The sequence below is a fragment of the Sabethes cyaneus genome, chromosome 1 (genome assembly GCF_943734655.1).
Source record: "Sabethes cyaneus chromosome 1, idSabCyanKW18_F2, whole genome shotgun sequence".
NCBI lineage: Eukaryota > Metazoa > Arthropoda > Insecta > Diptera > Culicidae > Sabethes > Sabethes cyaneus.
This window is the reverse complement of record NC_071353.1, coordinates 43690433-43711279: the sequence shown is the minus strand read 5'-3', so window position 1 is coordinate 43711279 and position 20847 is coordinate 43690433. Positions and strand designations below refer to the sequence as shown.

The following is a 20847-nucleotide window of genomic DNA, read 5'->3' as shown; positions in this document are numbered from 1 at the left end:
CGAAGTACCCAAACTTTTCATAGTCAAATCGATCATTGAATTCCAGGCAATGAATAAGATTAATAATTATTTAACCGAATTTCAGCCTGAAGCAACATTGGTCAAGTGTTTGACATGAAACAAATTCCGAACGATGCGGAATGTTCGAAACCTATCCTGCTTCGTGCTAAAAATAGACCTTTTTACAGCACATCATTGGGATGCTTTTCCACTCCGGCTATGCAATGTATAAGACAGATTTTCAGACATGTCTAATCGCTCCTCTCATTCACGCAAGAAAAACTTTGCATTGTATCTTATCTGCCTGATGTCTTTTTTTCTCAGAGTGAAACTTAATATTTTAACCTGTAAAGCATTTCTGATTTGTTGAACACTTATGGACAAAATGACAGCCACCAACTTACCAGCTTCAAAATGTCTCCAATTTTAACTCTGCGCTACAGGAAGTTGTCTATCCACGTTCAGAATAGCAGTAGTTATTAGGCCAACGAAACACGATTGAAAACAACTTTCCCCAGAACGATTGACATCAAATTCGAAACTCCTATATTTGTCTCTCGAAATATCACTCACACGCACTTTGGCTGATGGCCGACAGCCCAGTAAGGCCCAGATGGCTCCTTCACCGCTTGTTTAAGCACTTGAACGAATGATTTTCTGCCACGAAAACACTTTTGCACAATCAGAATATTACTATTCACTCGAAGGGAACTGCTGGAAAATTTGCACTACACGGCGATATAGAGCATCGACGACGACGGGACGAATCCGGAGTACTTGGAACGGCTGTGCCAAGAAGCAAGAACAGTCAAAGGCAGTAAGCTAATCTACCACGATCGCACAAACACGACCGTCCGCAACGACGACTACACACGACAGCAAAGCAACATAAAAGTTGCGATGACTGCAGCACTCTGGCACGAAACTGAAACCTTCCGCTTCCACACCTTCCGCACTACTGATGCAGTGTTCAATGATTGCTCTAATACCACTACACGAGTACATTGTTCGAAGACCGAACTGTTTCAGTGTTAGTGGATCACATTTCAAAGTAGCGCTACGCAATTTTTCCAGGGATGCCAATGCTACAATTTAAACTGCATTGTTCCAGTTTTTATCAGGCGTATGAAACTGAAGGGTAAAGCGGAACATCTTTTTACGCTTCCTACACGTCCGACACAAAAAGAAAAAAAGCAAAAAAGTAACTTTGTTCGAGAGCTTACCAATACAGATGCATCCGAGGCTGAAGTTAGAGCGGGATACTCACACATTTTGTCCGAGGCACAGTTTGTTGTGGGCTAGATGCAGGGATGCCAGGTGATTGTTTGAAAAGTCTTCACAAATCAAGGAAAAATGTCTTCATTTGTCTTCCTTCGGCTTTCCGCCCATTTAAACTGCATGGTGAAGACATGTCTTCGCATGTCTTCAAGTGAAGACATTTCATTTTTTTGTAACAAAAATGTCTTCAAAATGAAGACATGTCTTCACTTCTGGCATCTCTGGCTAGTTGAGATGTTGGATACACGAAAAATGTATGGGAATGACATTTGTGACAGTGGGGTGGTTTCAAGGGTAAATCGCTTAGAACATTGTTGCCGGCTCAATTTAAGGAACAGCTTACCTCATTGATTACAATTGCGGTACATTCATTTCACAGTTCATGGCACACTGTGACCCACCTTTTTGACATTTAAATTTTGAAATGTTAGAAATTGGCAGCCCGGCCAATGTTTGTTATTGTCAAAACGATCAAAACAGTCTGGCTGGGCGCAGGCGAGTTTGGCAGGTTTCACACGATCAGCACCTCAGCGGCACAGTAAGGCACAGACTGAACAAAATTTCTATGAATGAGGTGAATGGAATGTTCTCAGTGACGTACCCTTGGGTGGTTTTTATTTTTACGTTGGGTCCTTAATTTTTGGTTATTTCTATTTTTAGCTTTCATTCACTCTTAAAAATTTCGGTAAACAGTTCGGTGTCATAAAAAATTGTATCGAACGTTCAGCTGCTAAGATTTCGATAAAACTTTACCGAACTCGGTGCTTGTTTTTAGGCGTGATCTTTTGAAATGAGTTTCTATTTTGTTCGATATTTTTACATAATACCTAATAGACCATTTTACGAACTAACAACATTGCTGATATTGATATTGCTTTCCCGTGGGGTCATCTGATGCGGATTGTTAAAATTCCATCACGGGAAAGCGCAATATCAATATCAGCACGTTTACCTTGTCGCTTGTCATATGAAATGGTCTATTAGAAATTATTTTTTGATTTGTGAACAAGATTTTTCGACCCTATTACGGGGTTTGAAACATCCAAACTATTCGCTCTTCATTGGTTCTATCTTCATTTGATGAAAATTTTAGTTTTGTTATGAATTCTTTAGGATTTGATTTCAAGTTCCAAACAATTCCGGAGTGTTTCGCGATTACGGCGCAACTGGCAAAATGGAAACAAATCGTTTTATAGTACCATCAGCCTTACAAAGACTGATAATATTCATGGCAAGAATCCTTTTTTCTGTTTTAATTGATAAAATTATTTAAAACAAGTTTTTGGTGATGGGCGATAGAAGTGTTTAATAAAAACAAAAGACGATTCGCAGCTTAGCCCCTTTCATTGTTATGAAATAACAGGCTTATTTGCAAATCGTTTTGTAAACAGGTGACTAGAATTAGATCAACTAGAAGACTTAGATTTTGAGCTTGCATGTACAGTTTTAATGCAGTATTGCTGTGAAATTATAAGATTGCTTTATTCTACACCAATTTATGTCTTTAGATTCGATTTTTGTCACTTTTGTTTAAATTACGACTTGAAAATGTACTTGAAAATTTTCAGTGATATTTCTCATTGTTTACATTTTGCTAGTTGCGCCTTAATCGGGAATCACTCCGGAATTTTAAATTCATTGAATATATTTTTAACAATATATTGCTGATTGCAAGGAAAATTGTACCATCCAAAGTGCGATATTGCTCATAAAAGTGCTATTTTGCATTAAATCGTTTCGGTATCTTCGGCGCACTTTTTCGTTATATTCCAAGCAATAAATGCGCCGAAGAGACCGAAACGATTAAATGCAAAATAGTACTTTTATGAGCGATATCGCACTTTGGATGGTACAATTTTCCTTGCAATTGACAATATTTTACTTTTAGATAAAATTTTTCTGTAATTAGTCAGGATGTAACTTGAATTTAAAATTGATATGAAGAACAAACAAAAAAAAACAAATTTTAAAATAATTTAGTAGAAATTTCAAATATTTGGCATCTTTGCATGCACTGCCTAACAGGGATACTAGGTGATTTTTTGAAGTCTTCACGAATCAAGGAAAAATGTCTTCATTTGAAGATAGAATTAACAAAAGGGCGAATGACGCAAGTGTAAACAAACCGAGTGAGGGTTGATTTTCCTATGCTGCTCCAGCAAAAAATAACTCTCACCCGTTTTGTTTACATTTGCGACACTCGCCCTTTTGTTAATTCTATCTAGATTTGTCTTCCTTCGGCTTTCCGCCCATTTAAATTGCATGGTGAAGACATGTCTTCAAGCGAAGACATTTCACTTTTTTGTAACAAAAATGTCTTCAAAATGAAGACATGTCTTCATTTCTGGCATCTCTGCTGCCCAATATTTATGAATAAGGCTTCAATTCAATGACGGTGAATCATTGCTTCGAATCATAAATATATACGATAGTGTGTGTGATGTTTTGCTGAGAAACGACTTGTTTAGTTTTATCTGTTGAATTTCGTATGAAGTAATTTGCGGTTTCGTCACTAACCAGAATGACATTAGCTGAGGATCGGTTATGTAGGAGTGAGAGGCGGAGCGAAGAGTGGAGGAGAGGATCCGGGAGTTTGATATTTGATGTTTTTGATATTATTCCTACTGCAAACAGCCTCAGCGAGGGCCTCAGCTAATGTCAAAAAATCCTTATATGTGTGCGTGGTGGAATACTTCATTGTATCTGCCAGTGTCAGACCGGGCAGTATACAGTCAATGAGATTTAAAAAGGTGTGGCAGATAAAGACATTTGATGGTATTAGTAGCGAAAAATCAGAAAACGACGTCAAACTACAAAAACAAACCACGTCGGACAATGGGGTTTGTTTTTGGAGTTTGACGTCACGCTTCATCGTGATTGGTCGATTTACGATTCCACCCACACCATGATGAAATTTCTTCATTGCACTAAACCACTTAACCAACATTGCCATACCTGTATATATCACATTGGTCACAGTCTACACCCTTAATTTATTCCGACTTGATTTCGACCCCGACTAATAAAATAAAACCTTCTCGGCAAGTTGCCGGCAGACCGATACCAATAATGATATTAAAGATGTTAAACCACTGAGAACAGACATCCATTCAGGAACAAATGTTTCGGGAATTCTTGGATAAAATTTCAAATTAAAATCACCTAATATGCTAGCGTCACCGCCACTATAGTTTCCCAACTGAATGATTCTTTTGATTTGCACACTGACAACCTTTAGCTCCTCTGTCGCTAGTATATATGGACTGTAACCATTATGCTACCGCCAGAAGCTAGCTGTTGTGAGTTTAGTGCAGGATTTTATGCGCCTTAAGCGACATCATTACTACAGTTTCCCAACTAATTTGACATAAGTTTTATCCAAGTGGGGACCTTTCGCTTGGATGTCTGTTCTCTGTGGTTAAACCCTTATCTTCCAGCGGATCTTAATTTCGTTCGACTTGTTTTAAATGATTTGGCTTGGCCGTTTAATTTTACTGGCGGGATGGAGAATACCATTCACTTTCGTTCGAAAAACCAATCCGTCGGAAGTCGTTAAAATACAAAATACGGAACTGGTCTTCCGCAGTCCTTATGAACAGCGAGTGTGACGCATCACGCAAGCTCGCAGTTCTACAAAAACAAATTACGTCGGCCGTGCCTTCTAGTACAAAACATAGATCCTGTTCTAGGCCTACACAACAGCGAAAAGAAGCAAATCTCGGGTAATTTTTCAGATAGATCTATGTAACAATGAGAGATTCTGTTCGTTTTTCCATTCTTCCGCTTTTACGGCGATACTAATGCATTTTAACACATTAGCTTTGCATGAATCGGTTGCCGGTGTCAGTACCCAGGTAACCAATAAACATTTTCAATGCAATTTAAATGCAAGCCAATAAGCATTTAAGTTGCCTTGAATGCTATTTTGGCAAAATATGCGGCTACTTTACTGCTAGCCCACTTATAGTGCTGACGATGCTTATTTGCAGCTAGTTACCGACAAGAAGAATTTAAATAGAATTGTGGATGCCAATTTACAACAATTATGCAGTCAAAAGGCTGATAAACAGCAACCTGCAGTATAAAACGCCAGGGATGCTAATGAACGATTGATTTACTGCTTTTACTAATGCTTGTTGGTTACCAGGGTAGTTAGCTAAATGTTTTGAAAATTTTCTTTTCTATGCATTTATGTAGCCGTAAAAAGCGGAAGAGAGGAGATGCGAAGAGAATCTTTCATTGTCATATAGGTCTATTTGAAAAAATACCAGAGAAATGTTCAGCTCATATTGCCGTTATTCCTATTTAAAAACCTATCTTTTGTATTTACGGCACTGCAATGCTGAGAGCTCATCTCAGTAAACGTTGAGTTAGCTATTAACGAGCTACCAGCATTGTAGTACCGTAGATACAACACAAAATACAGTAAAACTTTAACTAGCAAAATTGTATAGAATAACTACCTAGTTCTGCAAATGTCCCAAATATAACTTTGTCAAATTTTGCTCGACTGAGAAGGCACTGTCAAATGAATCAAAATTGGATCCAAGTGATCGAACCATCTCTGAATATCATTATATAATTATGCTACTATTTTGAAGCTCGATTTATGAATCAATATGATATCGTTTGACTAAATGATAAGTATTAACTGACCCAAGTTACTACTTTACGGTACCCCAGATGTGCTAACGAAAGATTCTGATGTATCTGAGTCTATTCGTTACACGAAGCCTTCTCGCTCCAAGATCGGATTTCAACCATCGAGTATATATGATAATTTTTAACGCCAACCTGATCTGCCCATGGATGCATAGTTGACGTAACGGCCAACACTATCATTGTTGAGAAAACGCATTTTTATCGGGAAAAATGTTTAAGGCCATATAATCTTAACTGTATACTTTTTCAATCAAATAATCTGTCAAATTAGTAGAGATTATTAGTCAAAAGAGGGCCGATAGGGTTTCGTGATTCATTTCTCGGTTATTGTACTCAAAAAATGCATACGCCAGTTCATGCGAATAAACGGCTGTTTATTCTCATAGCTTGGCGTAAAGCCCGTGAAAAGTAGGTTGCTATGCTAGGTGATTATGCGAGGAGTTACGTCAACTATATGCAGAGTAGCTCTATTTTACCAAATTTCTCGAATATTTTCGAACAAGCAAATGTTTGAGCATTGGGCATGTATATTACATAGTTAAGAATGCGTAAGACCGAAAAAGTACATTTCTGGCTTTAGTTTTCAGGTCGCATAATGCATGTAAAAGGGTTGATTATGCGACCTTTTGAAAACTAAAGCCAGATTTCGGTCATTTTGGCTCTTATGTCAACTATGAATCCATGGGCAGTGATGTTCTTGAGTTGTGCGATCGATGGGAAACGTACTCGTATCTACTGCTGTTGCTGCAGTACTGTTACATATAATCGTGATATTATAATATAACATGCACTATATACTGCTTAATATGTAAATTTAGGGATACTTTTTATTTTGATTGCGGCCGCTTGGAATATTCAAACGATCACTTTTTGCTCTCGTTCATTTCTGCGTGCAGGCATTCATCATTTTCAAGTTTTATTGCCGTTGACGCTTTATCTTCATGTTCATGTTCAAACTGCCTATGCTTACTACTCATGTGATATACCACGCTTTGTTGATGTTTGAATTTTTGACCGCAAATTTTACAGTCGTGTGCTTTATTCTTTTCTTCGACGTGTTCACCGTTTGCCCTACATTTGTGCACATATGTGTACTTTTTGCCGCAATCCGGACAATCGAAGAGCTTTCCCGTATCATGTAATTGCAAATGTAGTTGGAAACTTTTTGAAGACCGATAGATTTTACCACAGATGTGACATTTATGCTCGGGTATCACGCCTACTTCGCGACCTCGGTATACTGTAATCTGGTTGTGCTGTGTTCGTAGATGAACGGTTAGATTGTACGACTGGGTAAATCCTCGATTACAATATTCGCATACGTAAGGTGTTTCACGGGTATGCACACGAATGTGTATTTTAAGCGTGACTGACTGTGTGAAAGACTTTGGACAATACGGACATGTGAAGGGTCTTTCGCCTGGAATGCATTTTCAGTTGAATTAGAGACTTTTCTTTTGATCAATCTTACCTGTGTGCGTCCTGACATGAAGTGTAAGCTTCGAGTTTTCACAAAAACCTTTACCGCAGTATTTACATTTGAATGGTTTTTCACCTAAAAATATCAATAATATAACACGTACGTTAGCAAAGAAATTCTTTTTTATACCAGTATGCCACCGAATGTGTGTAGTCATTAGACACTTGTCAGCAAATCCCTTATTGCAGTAAGGGCATCGATGCCGAATTGGCATTGCACGATTCTTTTTCAATGGATGAACTTCTGGCACAGTTTCCCTTCTTTTGCGACATTTTTTTAGCTGACGTACATGTTCGAAAAGGCGATCAAACCCTTGAAATTCTCCGGTATCCAGCTCCTCCTCACCAATGCTATTAATCACAAATATCTCACCATTCTCACCCCGAACACGCATTTCGGTTGTTGGTTCTAGCGGGAATGGTGACGGTTCATCAGCATCCATCGTGTTTTCGCTGTCGGAATGCTCATCGTCAGCATCATCTAATTCCTCGCGCAATTCCGCCTTAACATCTAACAACTCGGCGCTAGGTCGAATTTGGAAGCAAACCTCCGGAATCCGATGTTCTGTAGTAATCATTTTGCGGCATATATCGCAAGTCGCATAGAACAACTGTTTTCGAAAGTGGGATGCCAAATTCAGCTTCTGTAGAACAGACTGGATTTGCTCTTGGTGCTCTTCAGTGACTGCTAACACATGTCGAAAGGCTCCTGTACATTGAGCGGCACAGAAGCTGCAGGTGCCGGGACTGAGGAAGAAAAATGCGATTTATTTAAATGTTAGTGTTTTATCAATACGCCGTGCAGTTTCTGGTGGTGAGCTCTGACTGATTTCATGGAACTGACTTACAATTACAACAGAAAAAGGGGTTTACTGGAGGTTTTGGTAATACTCACGGATAACAGCGTACCAAAGCCATTGTGGATTACATTCATGTTTCAGTGTTGGCTACATAGCGATAATGAGATAACCAATTTAACAAAATAAAATATTTTCACGAATTTCATTACAATTTCATTGCTTATGGAGTGTGATCCCACAAGTTTTGTATTTGGAACGAAAATAAAGTTGTTTATTCACATCATTCACACGACGACGACGACATTGACAATTAGAACTGTCATACATATAGTAATCCAATGAAAGTTAATATACAGGTGATGAGGACAAGGCTAGGCACGTAAATAATCCGCTGTAAAAAGAATGTGCTTCCCGAGAAAATGAAGATAGAATTAACAAAAGGGCGAATGTCGCAAGCGTAAACAAACCGAGTGAGGGTTGATTTCCCTATGCTGGTCCAGCAAAAAGTAACTCTCACCCGGTTTGTTTACATTTGCGACATTCGCCCTTTTGTTAATTCTATCTAAAAATATTTCGTTTTTCAGCTTCACATACACCGAAAAAACTATACTCGTGCGATCAATCAGATCACCCCGGTGGCAACTTTGACGTTTGCGAACAAAATAGGTGAAGCCAACATAGCTGGATCACTGGATCACTTTTATACGTATCGGATCACTAGTGTGCGTGTAAAAGAACGATTCACACGATATTTCTGCAACGCCAGACGTAATTTTCGTTACATTATTATTTATTTCTTGTCTTAAAGGCGACGTTTTCTGTTAGTTGAAAGTAAATTATTTTTATCGATGAATTCTTATTGAGATTCATATAAAATTTTTCACTTCGACGTGATTATGTTTTGTTGGCTTGATCGCATCACTTCGCTGCCGTGTGAATGCTGCGTATTGAAAGCAAAACGTCTGTAGCGCCACCTCATTTTGTGGCGGTTACAGGAAACATAGTAGATGCCAGGGGGTTGGATCCGATCGATATTCTCCTCGTGCATATCACTACAGTTCCATATATGGAATGATATAGGAATGACACATGAATCATATTCAAATTCAATGGTAAAACCATGGCTAAAACATTTTGAGATGATTTGATATTCACATCAACTCATCGTGAAAGCCACGTGAATTTCAATTAGAATGACATCTCATAAGAGTTACCCTTTGATTAAACGTGTAAAACCAGTGAAATATTTATAAAAATTTACACCTTAATTTCATGTGGATTGCAACAGGATATGATCTAATGATAAAACACGTGGATTTGCAGTGTAAAAGCAGTGACTATTATGTTTATTGAAGGTTTGTTGGAAAAACATGGTTGTTTAACGTGTTTTCCATATGAAATATTTCATTTCACGTTAAATCGAAGGGAAACGCTTTTGATACCCGAATGAATGATATATGAAACAAGATTATCAATATTGCCTCTTTTATGACTATTTAGACTACTGTTATGCAACATACTGCATTTTGTACTGTTAATCTGACACTAGAGTGGCTTTTAGTTTAATCAACTTATGATTCATAAGTTATGTGTTTGACTTCTTTTTCCGTCTTGCCCTTCTTGTTCACTTCATTTTCTTTGAGCGAAATCGTGTGCGAGACACAGAGAACAGACATCCATTCAGGAACAAATTTTTCGGGAATTCTTGGATAATATTTCAAATTAAAATCACCTAATATGCTAGCGTCACCGCCACTATAGTTTCCCAACTAAATGATTCTTTTGATTTGCACACTGACAACCTTTGGCTCCTCTGGCGCTAGTATATATGGACTATAAGCGTTATGCTAGCGCCAGAAGCTAGCTGTTGTGAGTTTAGTATAGAATTTTCTGCGCCTTCAGCGACATCATCAGTATAGTTTCCCAACTAATTTGACATAAGTTTTATCCAAGTGAGGATCTTTCGCTTGGATGGGTTAGGGTTGCCAAGTCTGAAAATTACAAAAACCGGCCGGTCGGTCTTGCCTTCAAAAAATGCGGGGGGAAGGGGGGGTGGTGGGTTGTGACGGCATCCCAAGCAACCAAAAGTTCGAATATTACTTGACACGCGAACTCGAAAGTTCATAATTAGTTCAGATTCAGTTCCGTGGAACTTTCACGCTAATTAGTAGTGTATATCAAGTATATGTGGAACTAAATGCTTTAAGAAGTGCTGCGAGTACTTCATAGATACTTCAAAGCTATTAGGATGCTACATGAAGTTCTGAAGTAACTTTAGTTGCTAACAAGTTCTGCGTGTTGCTTTTTTGTTTATATTTCTGGTGATCAAACCAGCAGAACCTGAAACTATTGGAGATTAATTTTTATTTCACTTGAATAAATTTAATCCTCGCACATTTCTAATTACAAATATAAATTAGAATGTAATGCTCTTCATTATTGTGTTGTGTAGCATATGCTGTCGGTATCTCACTACTACAGTTAATTGCCTGGTTCCAAACTTTATGTTCTATAATTAACTCGCGCTGCATAAAGCTGCTGCAAGTTCTAAATCGAACTTTTACTTAACAACTCATTGGCAAAATTCACATCGCTTGTATACGACAAAGGTGACGCAGTGGATCGGTATAGGTTTACAACGCGGAGCACCCGGGTTCAAACCCAACAGCAGGCAAATGCAACGAATATAGAAGTTAAGTAGAAGTATAAAAATAGAACATAGAAGTGCTGCTAAATTTGTTTTTTCTTAGTTTTTGACAGTTTATTTCGAAGCTGCTTAGCGTTATATGCAGTGAACCCAAGACAGCTTGAAAGTTCGGTTAATTACTTAAAAGTGACGCTGCTTAGCAAGTTATAGATTGATATACATAAAGCTGTTTAACCCTTGTTAGACACCATTATTCGAACTCTTGGTTACTTGGGATATTAGTCTGTAATGTGTAATGTGCGTTAGACAGTTTTCCGTGTAAATTGTTGAAAATAGCTAGTTTTTGAGTGACATCTACTTGCTTTTGGCGCTAGTGGACAATTTAATGTATATTACCGCCAGAAGCAAGGTATTATCACTGCAAAACTAGCTATCTTCAATGATCCACTGTTCAGGATTGGTAATAAATTTATCAGAAAATTTAACAAACCAGGCAAAAAGTACTAATCCGACTTCATACGTCGGAAAACCGGCCTTTTTGCTGAATTGACCGGCCACCGGCTTTGCAAGTGAAAAACCGGTCGGGCCGGCCAAAAACCGGCCACTTGGCAACCCTAGAAGGCCACTCGCAAGTGGGTAGAATTTTTTACAAGTAAGCTAATATAATTACCTTCCATGGAAAATTTATCAAACTCAATTAGCTGTCTTAGTTTTTTTTCACCATCCGAAAAAAAGTCCATTTTTAATGCATACGTTATTTGGTTTGTATGGCTAGTTATTGTGCCCCGCAAATTCATATTTTAATAATTATTATCTTGTACTTCTTACCAATCACATTGAAAATATGCTCGTCATGCAAGGAGGGGTGCAGTAGGGAGGCAATAATGAGAAACTGATGGTTCAAATTACTAAATTGCAAACCTGTGTGGTAGACGTAGAAGAAAACCACGCTAATAATTTTCGCGTGGAAGTTGAAATATCTAGATGGAATCTTCGTAATATAAGTCGTTGAAGAATATCTGTGATCTGGACTTTTCTTTTATTATGTATGGTTGCAATAGAAAATTTTACAACTTTTAGCAGTAGCAATATATTTACTAGGATTGTTATCTTTGGTAATTTTTCTTTTGATTTAATTCGCAGCAAAAAAAATTATCAATAATTTATTTATACTTGTATGTACAGTGATTGGCTGAACATTCAATACCTAAAGGATTTCGTAAAGTTTCTCCTGTCACATCGCTTTGGTTTTTTGCTACATTCAACGTCACATTAATATCTCCATTTTGCATTAATTGGTAATTTCTATGTTTTTCCTTCGAAATTTCACACTTAGTAAGAATATGCACTTGTTCTGCAGGATGGTTTTTACCGCTCTGCATTTGATTTCTCGATGATATTTTTTATTTTTCGACTAGTCAGTCCACAATCATGGGTCACACACAATCGTGGGTCATTTTAGCTTTAGCTGCTAATTTCTGTTTAAATATCCCCCAGCGATTGATCAAAATATTAGTGCTACTTATGAATAACAATTTTATCAATCATTTAGTATAATATTCACGCATTAATCGGCAGATACAGCTAAAATGACTCATAATTGTGTGTGACTCATGATTGTGGACTGACTGTAGATCATCGTCAACTTGAACCAATAGTCAATTATTTCATCGTTTTATCCAGTTATTTTTTTTCGTAACAGAACTATGCACCGATCGGCTTAGTAATCTAAACCTCAGTTCATCGTAAAATACTTTTCGATGATATCTACAACCTACAACTTGGGTGGAAATCAATATTTTCATTTCAGCTTCATGAGTGTATATACATTGGCCATGCTATCAGTTAAATATTAACCATCAACATTACTTCATTACGGGATTTCCCTGCAAAACGGTGCGACATATTCGATGCGTTGGATGCTATGCAATTTTTTTTCTTTCTTGAAGATACCAATTGTCAATCTTTTATTTTTACAAAAAAAAAATTGTTAGAAATAAACAGCCATTTTGCCACTAACACCATTTATAATAGCTTCTCTATAATTTATTAATTCACTATCTATGTACATCATAACATAAACTATATTACACATATCTATACACACCTTTAACAGGCAAAACTGATAAGGCTTGCAACCTGTTCATTTTTAGGTATATTTCCTTTTACTTTTGGAGCGAAGATAATTATTTGAATTTGTGTAAGAGCTTCCATTTTCTCTACTCTTTTCACTCTTGTTGAGAACTTTGATGCTTATACTCGAATCGACTTGGAACGATTTTATCGGATTGAACTCCAATTTACATTTTTTTTATTATGAAGAAATAAGCAAACTTGAAACACGACTCAGTTCCTGTAAAAGCGTATTCCAAATGGAAATTTAAATAAATCTATAATTTCACCGGAAAGTTTGGTAAATGAACGCTGGATTTTATCTTTAAACTTAGATACATTTTATTCTGATTTAGTTGATTTGCTTGTCTCTAATCATTTTTCGATTGAAATTAAGTTTCATGTTTTTTTGTTAGATTATAGTCACTTTAACCAGCTTGGGTCATTCAAGACTTCTGCGGGGTTGGGATTTAAGTCCGGGTCCTCGGCGTGAGAGGCGTGAATGCTAACCATTACGCCGGGACTGACCCCACTTTCATTTTTTTTATTTAGCAAATTAGATATGAAAATAATATATTGTCTTTTGGTTAATTAAAACAATATCATAGAGTTTTTTAGTATATCAGAAGCATGAAATTCAGGTTTTAATACTTATTTTCGTACACCTCTGATGGCAAGGCCAATAGTACATAGCTCATAAAGACTCCTCAGTAAGATATTTATACCACTTTATACCGAATAACCGGTCTACTCAACCGAACAGTTCCAAATTTGAACCAACGTTTCAAAAGGGCCAATCTACAAAATGTAAACAAACCGAGCGAGGGTTATTTTCTGCTAGGCTAGCATAGGGAACAAACCCTCACTCGGTTTGTTTACATTTTGCAGATTGGCCCTTTTGAAAAGTTGGTGCCGAAATAACAGGCCTCATCATAACCTCTAGCCATGTAGTGGCGCTGGTGACTCCATTGTGTTTTAAGGTGATTTATCTTGCATAAATAGATACCTCGAATCTTACGACTGGTAAACAATAATGGCTTTAGTTTTCAGAAGGTCGCATTAATCAACCTTTTTTGTATGGTTTATGTGATCTGCTGAAAACTAAAGCAAGGATTCTACCGACCTGATCACCTTCTAGCCTCTGTTACGTTTTTTTGTCGAAAAAGCTGTTGGGCGATATCATTCAACATTTGAAAGGAATCGGAAACAAGTTTGACATATCTATTCAACAAATATAATTAGTAAAAATCTACTAATGCCAGCGCCACTATTTGTCAAGTAGAATTTCTTTTATTTCAATAGTTTGCACTGTTTTTCCTTTCAATTTAAGCACTACACCTTACAGAATTGTTAAGCTAGTATAACATTCGACTTCAATTCACTATCGCACTCGCTTTTCACAACCTTATACTTCATATAAATGTGAGTCAAAATAGCACAAGGATATTTAATACAAAATAGAGTGCCGTTTCAATTTTGTAATTAAAGCGCTTTGATTCTATTTTTACAGCAGAGAACTTATTATGTATCGGTGATAGTAAATGAACTTTCAATGTAATTAAGAGCTATCTAAAACTGCGAACAACTCAGTTGGATTTTTGTTAAAAAATGTTATAATGCAAATTCTCTTTCTACTCTGCTTCTGTGTCCATTGTATAGACTTTTCGATCATGTTTTCTAAGAGGAAAAGCTTAGAAGCTACTTTCATTCGTGTTATTTTTAATAATAAATTTAACATCAATAACAGATCTGAATTAAACACATTTGATTGCTTCCACTATGAACCTTTTTAACCGCTCTTCACTTTTCGGCTGACACAAACCTACTTCAATATTCATTCGATTCATAAAACAAATAACAACTGATAAGAAACTAAACAGAACTTATTTTCTATTGATTTTTACACCTTTGTATTTTGATTACTTCTCGTTAAGCTTCCGCTTTTGTTTGCTTCATTGTCCTCTCTGTGTATTGTGTTTAGTGTTTTAAGCGCCCGTGGGTATACAAAAGTGTTGCGATGTCAAACAGAGAATATATGAAATCTACGGAAAGGATAATTTACAGCAGAGGTCGCCGCCGCATTTTTAGCTCCATAGCTGCGAGCTGTCAGTGAACTATCTCGTTCCTAGTAGTCCTGTCCGGTACGGTTGATGATGATGATGTCGGATTTCTAGTCGAATGCAGATCGTGTTGGCCAGTATTGTTAGCAGGACAGCCAGCAGACTACAGCTGCAGTAGGCTATCGACGAGTGCATGCTGGATGATCCGTTCGGTGATGTTACTGAAAGTAGGAGGAGAATAAAAATGTATTTTAGATAGGTTACGAAAGATGTCTTCCTTTTTAGATGTCTGATAAGCTTATATTTTGCAGGACCTCACACCTTCGAGGTATACTGGTCTAACAAGCCAGTTGTCGTATGTTCGAATTTCACATCTGCGGTGTTGCTAGAGTCAATGGGATCGTTGCACTAGCTGCATTCTTTTTTATCCTGTACTCTACAGCCGGCTGGCTGTTTGAGCCCAAGCTTCTGCTTTGTGTTTCAGGGTATTTAAGAGCAACTAGATAAAAATTGCAGCAATTATCAAGAGGAAAAGCATTCCGTTCTGGCGGATGTAGACCATATCACACCGCTCCGCATTATATTGAAGCATATCAGCGAATTCCAGAACTCTCTGGAGGTGTGATGACAGGGATTCATTTTATTACTACTACTGTTTCTCAACGTTATGAATTATGAGATATTACTTGGAGCGATTGACCGTAGACCAAATCGAGGATTGCCTTGAAATCCTTTAACGATGGAGCAGCTAAATGACACCGACCTAGCCGACAACATTATCTTGCTCGCACAACACCGAAACGATAAACAGAGTGACCTCTCTGAGAGCTCCCAGACAGCAGGTTTCATTTCCAATGCTGCAGAGACTAAATCTATGATTGTGAACACTGACAATCCCACGGGTCACTGTACGATAGTGGGATAACAGGTTGAGCAGGTTGAACAGGTTGAACTTTTCAATATTTTGGTAGCCGGACAACGCCCGACCCGACGGTGCGGTGGTACCAACTGATATAGCCACACGGATCAGGAAGGCCAGGGGTGCCTTAACAGTTTTGCGATACGTTTGACGCTTAAACCAGATCAGTCTACATACGAAAATCCAAACTTTCAACTCAGACGTTTAATTCGCATTGCTGTATGCGTGCGAAAAGTAGTGCGTCTCAACGAAGACAACGTAAAAACTGCAGGTATTTCTCAATCGCTGTTTGCGATAGATCACTCGTATCTGGTGACCTGATAACTGGATATTCAACGGAACTTCATCGTCGATGTTATCAACGGGCGATAGCAACAGAAATTCGAGGACGTAGGGGGAAGTGGATCTGACACCCCTTGAGGATTTGTAGACGAGCACTCGACTGGGATCCCCCAGTACAACGTAGAACAGGCAGACCCAGAGGCTCGAGGCGACGCGGTTTAACCAAAGCCATGGTGAATAACGGTCAACAGTGGAGATCTCTGATTTCATCCCTTTGCTCTGCCGGACTGGCGGACATGGATACATATATAAACTAAGTAAATGCCTATCTTCGTCAAATATTGCCCACAGCACCTTTCGCTCGAACAGGAATGTCCTCTGTGACCAGTTATACAGCTTCAAGTCCTTAAAGAACTGCTGGTCTAATGACTGGGTTTTGTACATTATCAGCTTCATCGGCGCGAACGCTTCTTGGTCATAGCGTTTCTGCGAAGGGCAAGGTACAGTGTGACTCATGTGTGTATTTGAACAAAAACAAAGTCATATATTTTTGTAAATAAAGTTGTTTACCCATAGATACCGAACGCAACAAACAATCATTACTCTATTGAATCGCCTTTTGTTTGGCTTCAAACGCTTTTTAAAGTCGTTACATGCGGCACGCACTACTTTCAACGGAATATCATCTCATATCTTGTTGATAACTAACTTAAATTCATCCAAATTATGATATTTGTAATTCTTGAGCTTCTGTTGCATGTACCGTCATATACAAAAATCCAGAGGGTTCAAATCAGGAGAATTTGGAGGCCATTCCTTTTTCGATATGAAATCGGTCGGATTGGCTTTGCACCTCGTCTTCACAAGATTTGCAGTGTGGGTTGGAGTTCCATCCTGTTGGAAGCCGTAATCTTCTTCACCATACATTCGTCGAACGTAAGGTATCAAATTTTGTTCTAAAACCATTTCCAATTTTTGTTTTGTTGCTTCCGTTAATCCATGGATTTTACGTCTTTTGAATGGTTTCATATGCAGATCCATTTTCAAAATTTGACAAAGAGTTTTCCTTTTGATATTCAGCTGAACTGTCATTTTCCGTGCGGACCGGTCGCAGATACGACGAATTCGTTCTCAAACAAACTTTTTGACCTCTGCAGTTCTAACACTTCGTTTTCTTTCGGTTTTATTAGGGTTTTCAACAGATCCCTTTTCGACAAATCTTTTTAGTGTATGGTATACAAATCCTCTTTTTATGCCGTGGTGTTTGAGGTCACGCAAAATAGTGCCGCATATAGCACCGTTCAACAATTTATTTATTATCAACGACCGTAACTCAAACTCTGGTACGTTCACACCGAACAAGACATAACACGAAAATGAAACTACGCCAAGTAAGACTTAAGTCATGATGCTACACACACATGGTCTTAGTTTGATTGTATTAATTGTATATGCCGCTGCAAGAATGAAATGATTTTTGTTCGAATATATATGTGTCACACTGTATGTCCGATATGCCGCCTAAGTGCGCCACTGTATTTTCTTTCTAGTACTGTTGTCCGCGGACTCCAGCGGCCCATGCGGTTTCATGTATTTGGTCCTCGATGCAGTTTTAACCCAACCCCATCACCCTATCAAGAACAATGTTGAACAGCATAAGCCGTCACGATGTCTCTTTTTTCCACGTGTGGACTCATCACTGCGACCAGTATAGTATAGACTTTATTATGATTGATATCGCCCGGGTGTTTGCTGTATGACCTGCACCGCATGTCACCATGTCTCAGCCCTCGCTGTGCCTCGGGGGGACTATAGAGTGTCCCCTAGATGCGCACGAAACACATTACTCGATCCAATGTAGCGTTGATCATTCGCGCTTGTTCATCTGGAAATTTCCTTAAGCTGTTTTTGTGCATTATGTATTATAGTTGGTCTCGATCGACTGTATCGAATGCTGCTTTGAAATAAATAAAGATATGATGCGAGAGCACGTTGTACTCCCGAAATTTCTGCAAAATCGGTCGGATGGTGAACATTTAGTCCAAAATGATGCGAGCTCCTATGAAACCCGCCTGATAATTCCTTACGATACCTTCTGCTAGCGGTGACAGTCGGCGCAACGGGATCTGGTAGAGTACCTTGTAGGCCGTGTTTACCAGCAGTATATCGCGATAGTTGCAACAGTCGAGCCGATCACCCTTTTTGTAGATTGATAGACAAATCACTCTTTTCATCAATTCGTCCGGTAGCCTCTCCTCCTCGCAAATCTTGGTAATAACGCAGTGTGGAACCGTTGCCAGTGTTTCTCGGGCATGTTCATAAAGGCAGTTGGTGGGTGGTCCGTACTGACGACTTTGATGGTCTTCAGCAACCCGATTTCTAGTTTGACTTGTTGGGGACCAGGTGCTGGGATATTAGTTCCTTCCGTGGGTATTTCTACTGTGACGCCCCTCGGTGTAGCACTGTGCGATGCACCTTTATGCGATGAGCTTGATCGACATTCGATCGGATAGATCGACACACGATCAGCTAGATCGACGTACAATCAGTTAGAGTGATCAATAGTGTCTTTTCAACGCCTATCAAAAGAACTCCAAAGCACATTGTTTTTCCTTAACCGTAAGTATTTTCCTTATTAAAAACGTGTAGGCCTACAAGTTGTATTTATAATTGCTGATAGATTATCACGTAAGTTTATAACCTAAATATGCTTATACATTGAATATAAAAATTATATTGATTAGATTATAGCCAACGGATATTACGATTCGTGTTACGATCCTCCAAATGGTTAGTCGAGTACACCAAATATTTGAAAGTACACGATTTTCTTTACTTATCATGCAATAGTTAATAAAAAATAATTGTTTACAGTTGAAGTTAAATCATAACTAAAATTCGGGTTTTACTGTCGAAACTGGTGATATTCTTCTCTCCCACATCTACATTAACTTTCTTTCCAGCTCCTTCTGCAACTTCGCCGTGGAGGTGTTTATCGAAGAACTGCTTTCCTCCGTCGTCCATTTCGCGTCCCTTTGTTATCAGATTCTCTTCCTCGTCCCTATACATGTCAGGTTTCGGTGTGTAGCCCTTACGAGACTAGATCACTTTCTCATGAAATTTGTGCATAACATCAGCTCGAAATAGTTGTTTTAATTCTTCACGATCTTGTCCTACATCTGAAGCTTTGTACCCCTAAGATCGTGGTCAACTGTTTCCTTGCTTGTCGGTTTTTTTGGTATCTCTAGTGGCAAGATAATTTTTCCTAGCCATTTGTTTTTCTCTATGATAGAGAACGTGGTCAATGTGGTTTATAGTACGTTAGTTAGGTAAAGAAGGTGCTTTGGATTACGAAGTTTATACATTGGCGGAACTAGCGCTCATTTACTAGGGGGGGCTATAGCCCCCGGCATTTTTTCGACCATTTTATTTCCCTGGCATATTAAAATTAAATGTACATTGATGCATGGGAACTTTAAGTTGTGATGCATATAAAAATTACTCTTAAGTTTTTATTATGTAAAGTTATCTAACTATAGTTTTTTCTTAAATTTAAAAATCCAGCCTAAAGGGGCTAAACGTCTCCTAGGGGGCGCTTAGCCCCCCTAGTTACGCCAATGAGTTTATACATCGTTGGCCGTCGTTCGTGTTGGGGTGCAAGCTTTGGGGTCCTATTACCGGCCTATACATATCTTCCCTACTGACGATATTAATGTCCCGTGACAAACAGCTATCGTACGTTGCATCCAGCCGCGTGTAGAACGCTTCCTTCTCATCGTCGAGTCTACCTTCGTGCAGGCAGTGCACGTTGATAATGCTGTAACGGCTCTTTATCCTCAATAGGCAAATTCTCTCATTGATCGTTGTCCAATCTATTACGCGATCCTACATTCTGCCCAATTCCACAAACCCCATTCCAAGTTCGTTGCTAGTGTGACCGGTCTGGTAAAACTGGGCCTTTCTGCTGCGGATCTTCCAAACTTCTCTCCTTTGCGACAGATTTCCTGCAGAGCTACGATACTAAATATGCGGGGTTCAAGCTGATCAACCAGCACCCAGTGGTCACCTACAAAATTCAGTGACCTGATGTCCCAAGTGCCGAGTTCGACGTCCTTATTTCGTTACCTAGGTCGATGCCGAATATTCGAATCCGTGTTTGCTTCAATGTTCGTAGCAATCGTTGTTAAGGTAGGTTACCTTACTAGGGCTAAGCTACCGAATATCGTGATGAAACTGCCATCTTGGCTTTAGTACCCAGACATCACATTCTAAATTCAGCTAAAGCTAAACAGCTAAACATTCTAAAGCCCGCTCCAAAGCAGATGCTTCTTTTTTTACTGACGCTCCGTTTTCGCATAAGTGTCTCCTTTCATGTTCGACTAATTTTGCTCGTATGGCACTTGGTACCATACGTAAGAAAGATAGGAATTACTGGATAAGAGACTGAGGACTGCTGTGGGGTCTTTTTTATTCCGCAAGGTACCGATATTACACGTTCATCAACCAGCAGAGAAAAAAAGTTGTATATTCTGGTAGGAAATTCTGTTTACTCAGAACTCCATCAGCAAAAGGATCATAGGATAGGGTACGGGAGGATATTTTCACCCT

At 38.6% G+C, this 20847-nt stretch overlaps 2 protein-coding genes across 4 annotated transcripts in view; both read right to left on the bottom strand.

The window, feature by feature from the left end:
• LOC128732778 (E3 ubiquitin-protein ligase RNF19B-like) overlaps positions 1 to 923 on the bottom strand; it is a 96772-nt gene extending 95849 nt beyond the window's left edge. For all 3 annotated transcript variants that reach the window (XM_053826149.1, XM_053826165.1, XM_053826159.1), the window contains exon 1: positions 405 to 923. The gene's annotated coding sequence lies outside the window, so the exon portion shown is untranslated. The remainder of the gene's footprint in view (positions 1 to 404) is intronic.
• A 5822-nt stretch (positions 924 to 6745) lies between these two features.
• Positions 6746 to 8469, bottom strand: LOC128745192 (zinc finger protein 664-like). Its single transcript, XM_053842210.1, has 4 exons — positions 8315 to 8469; positions 7550 to 8166; positions 7412 to 7495; positions 6746 to 7360 (listed from the first exon to the last, which is right to left on the bottom strand). The coding sequence occupies exons 1-4, from the start codon at positions 8335 to 8337 to the stop codon at positions 6804 to 6806; spliced, it is 1281 nt and encodes a 426-aa protein (XP_053698185.1). The 5' UTR covers positions 8338 to 8469; the 3' UTR covers positions 6746 to 6803.
• Between the last annotated feature and the right edge of the window lie 12378 nt (positions 8470 to 20847).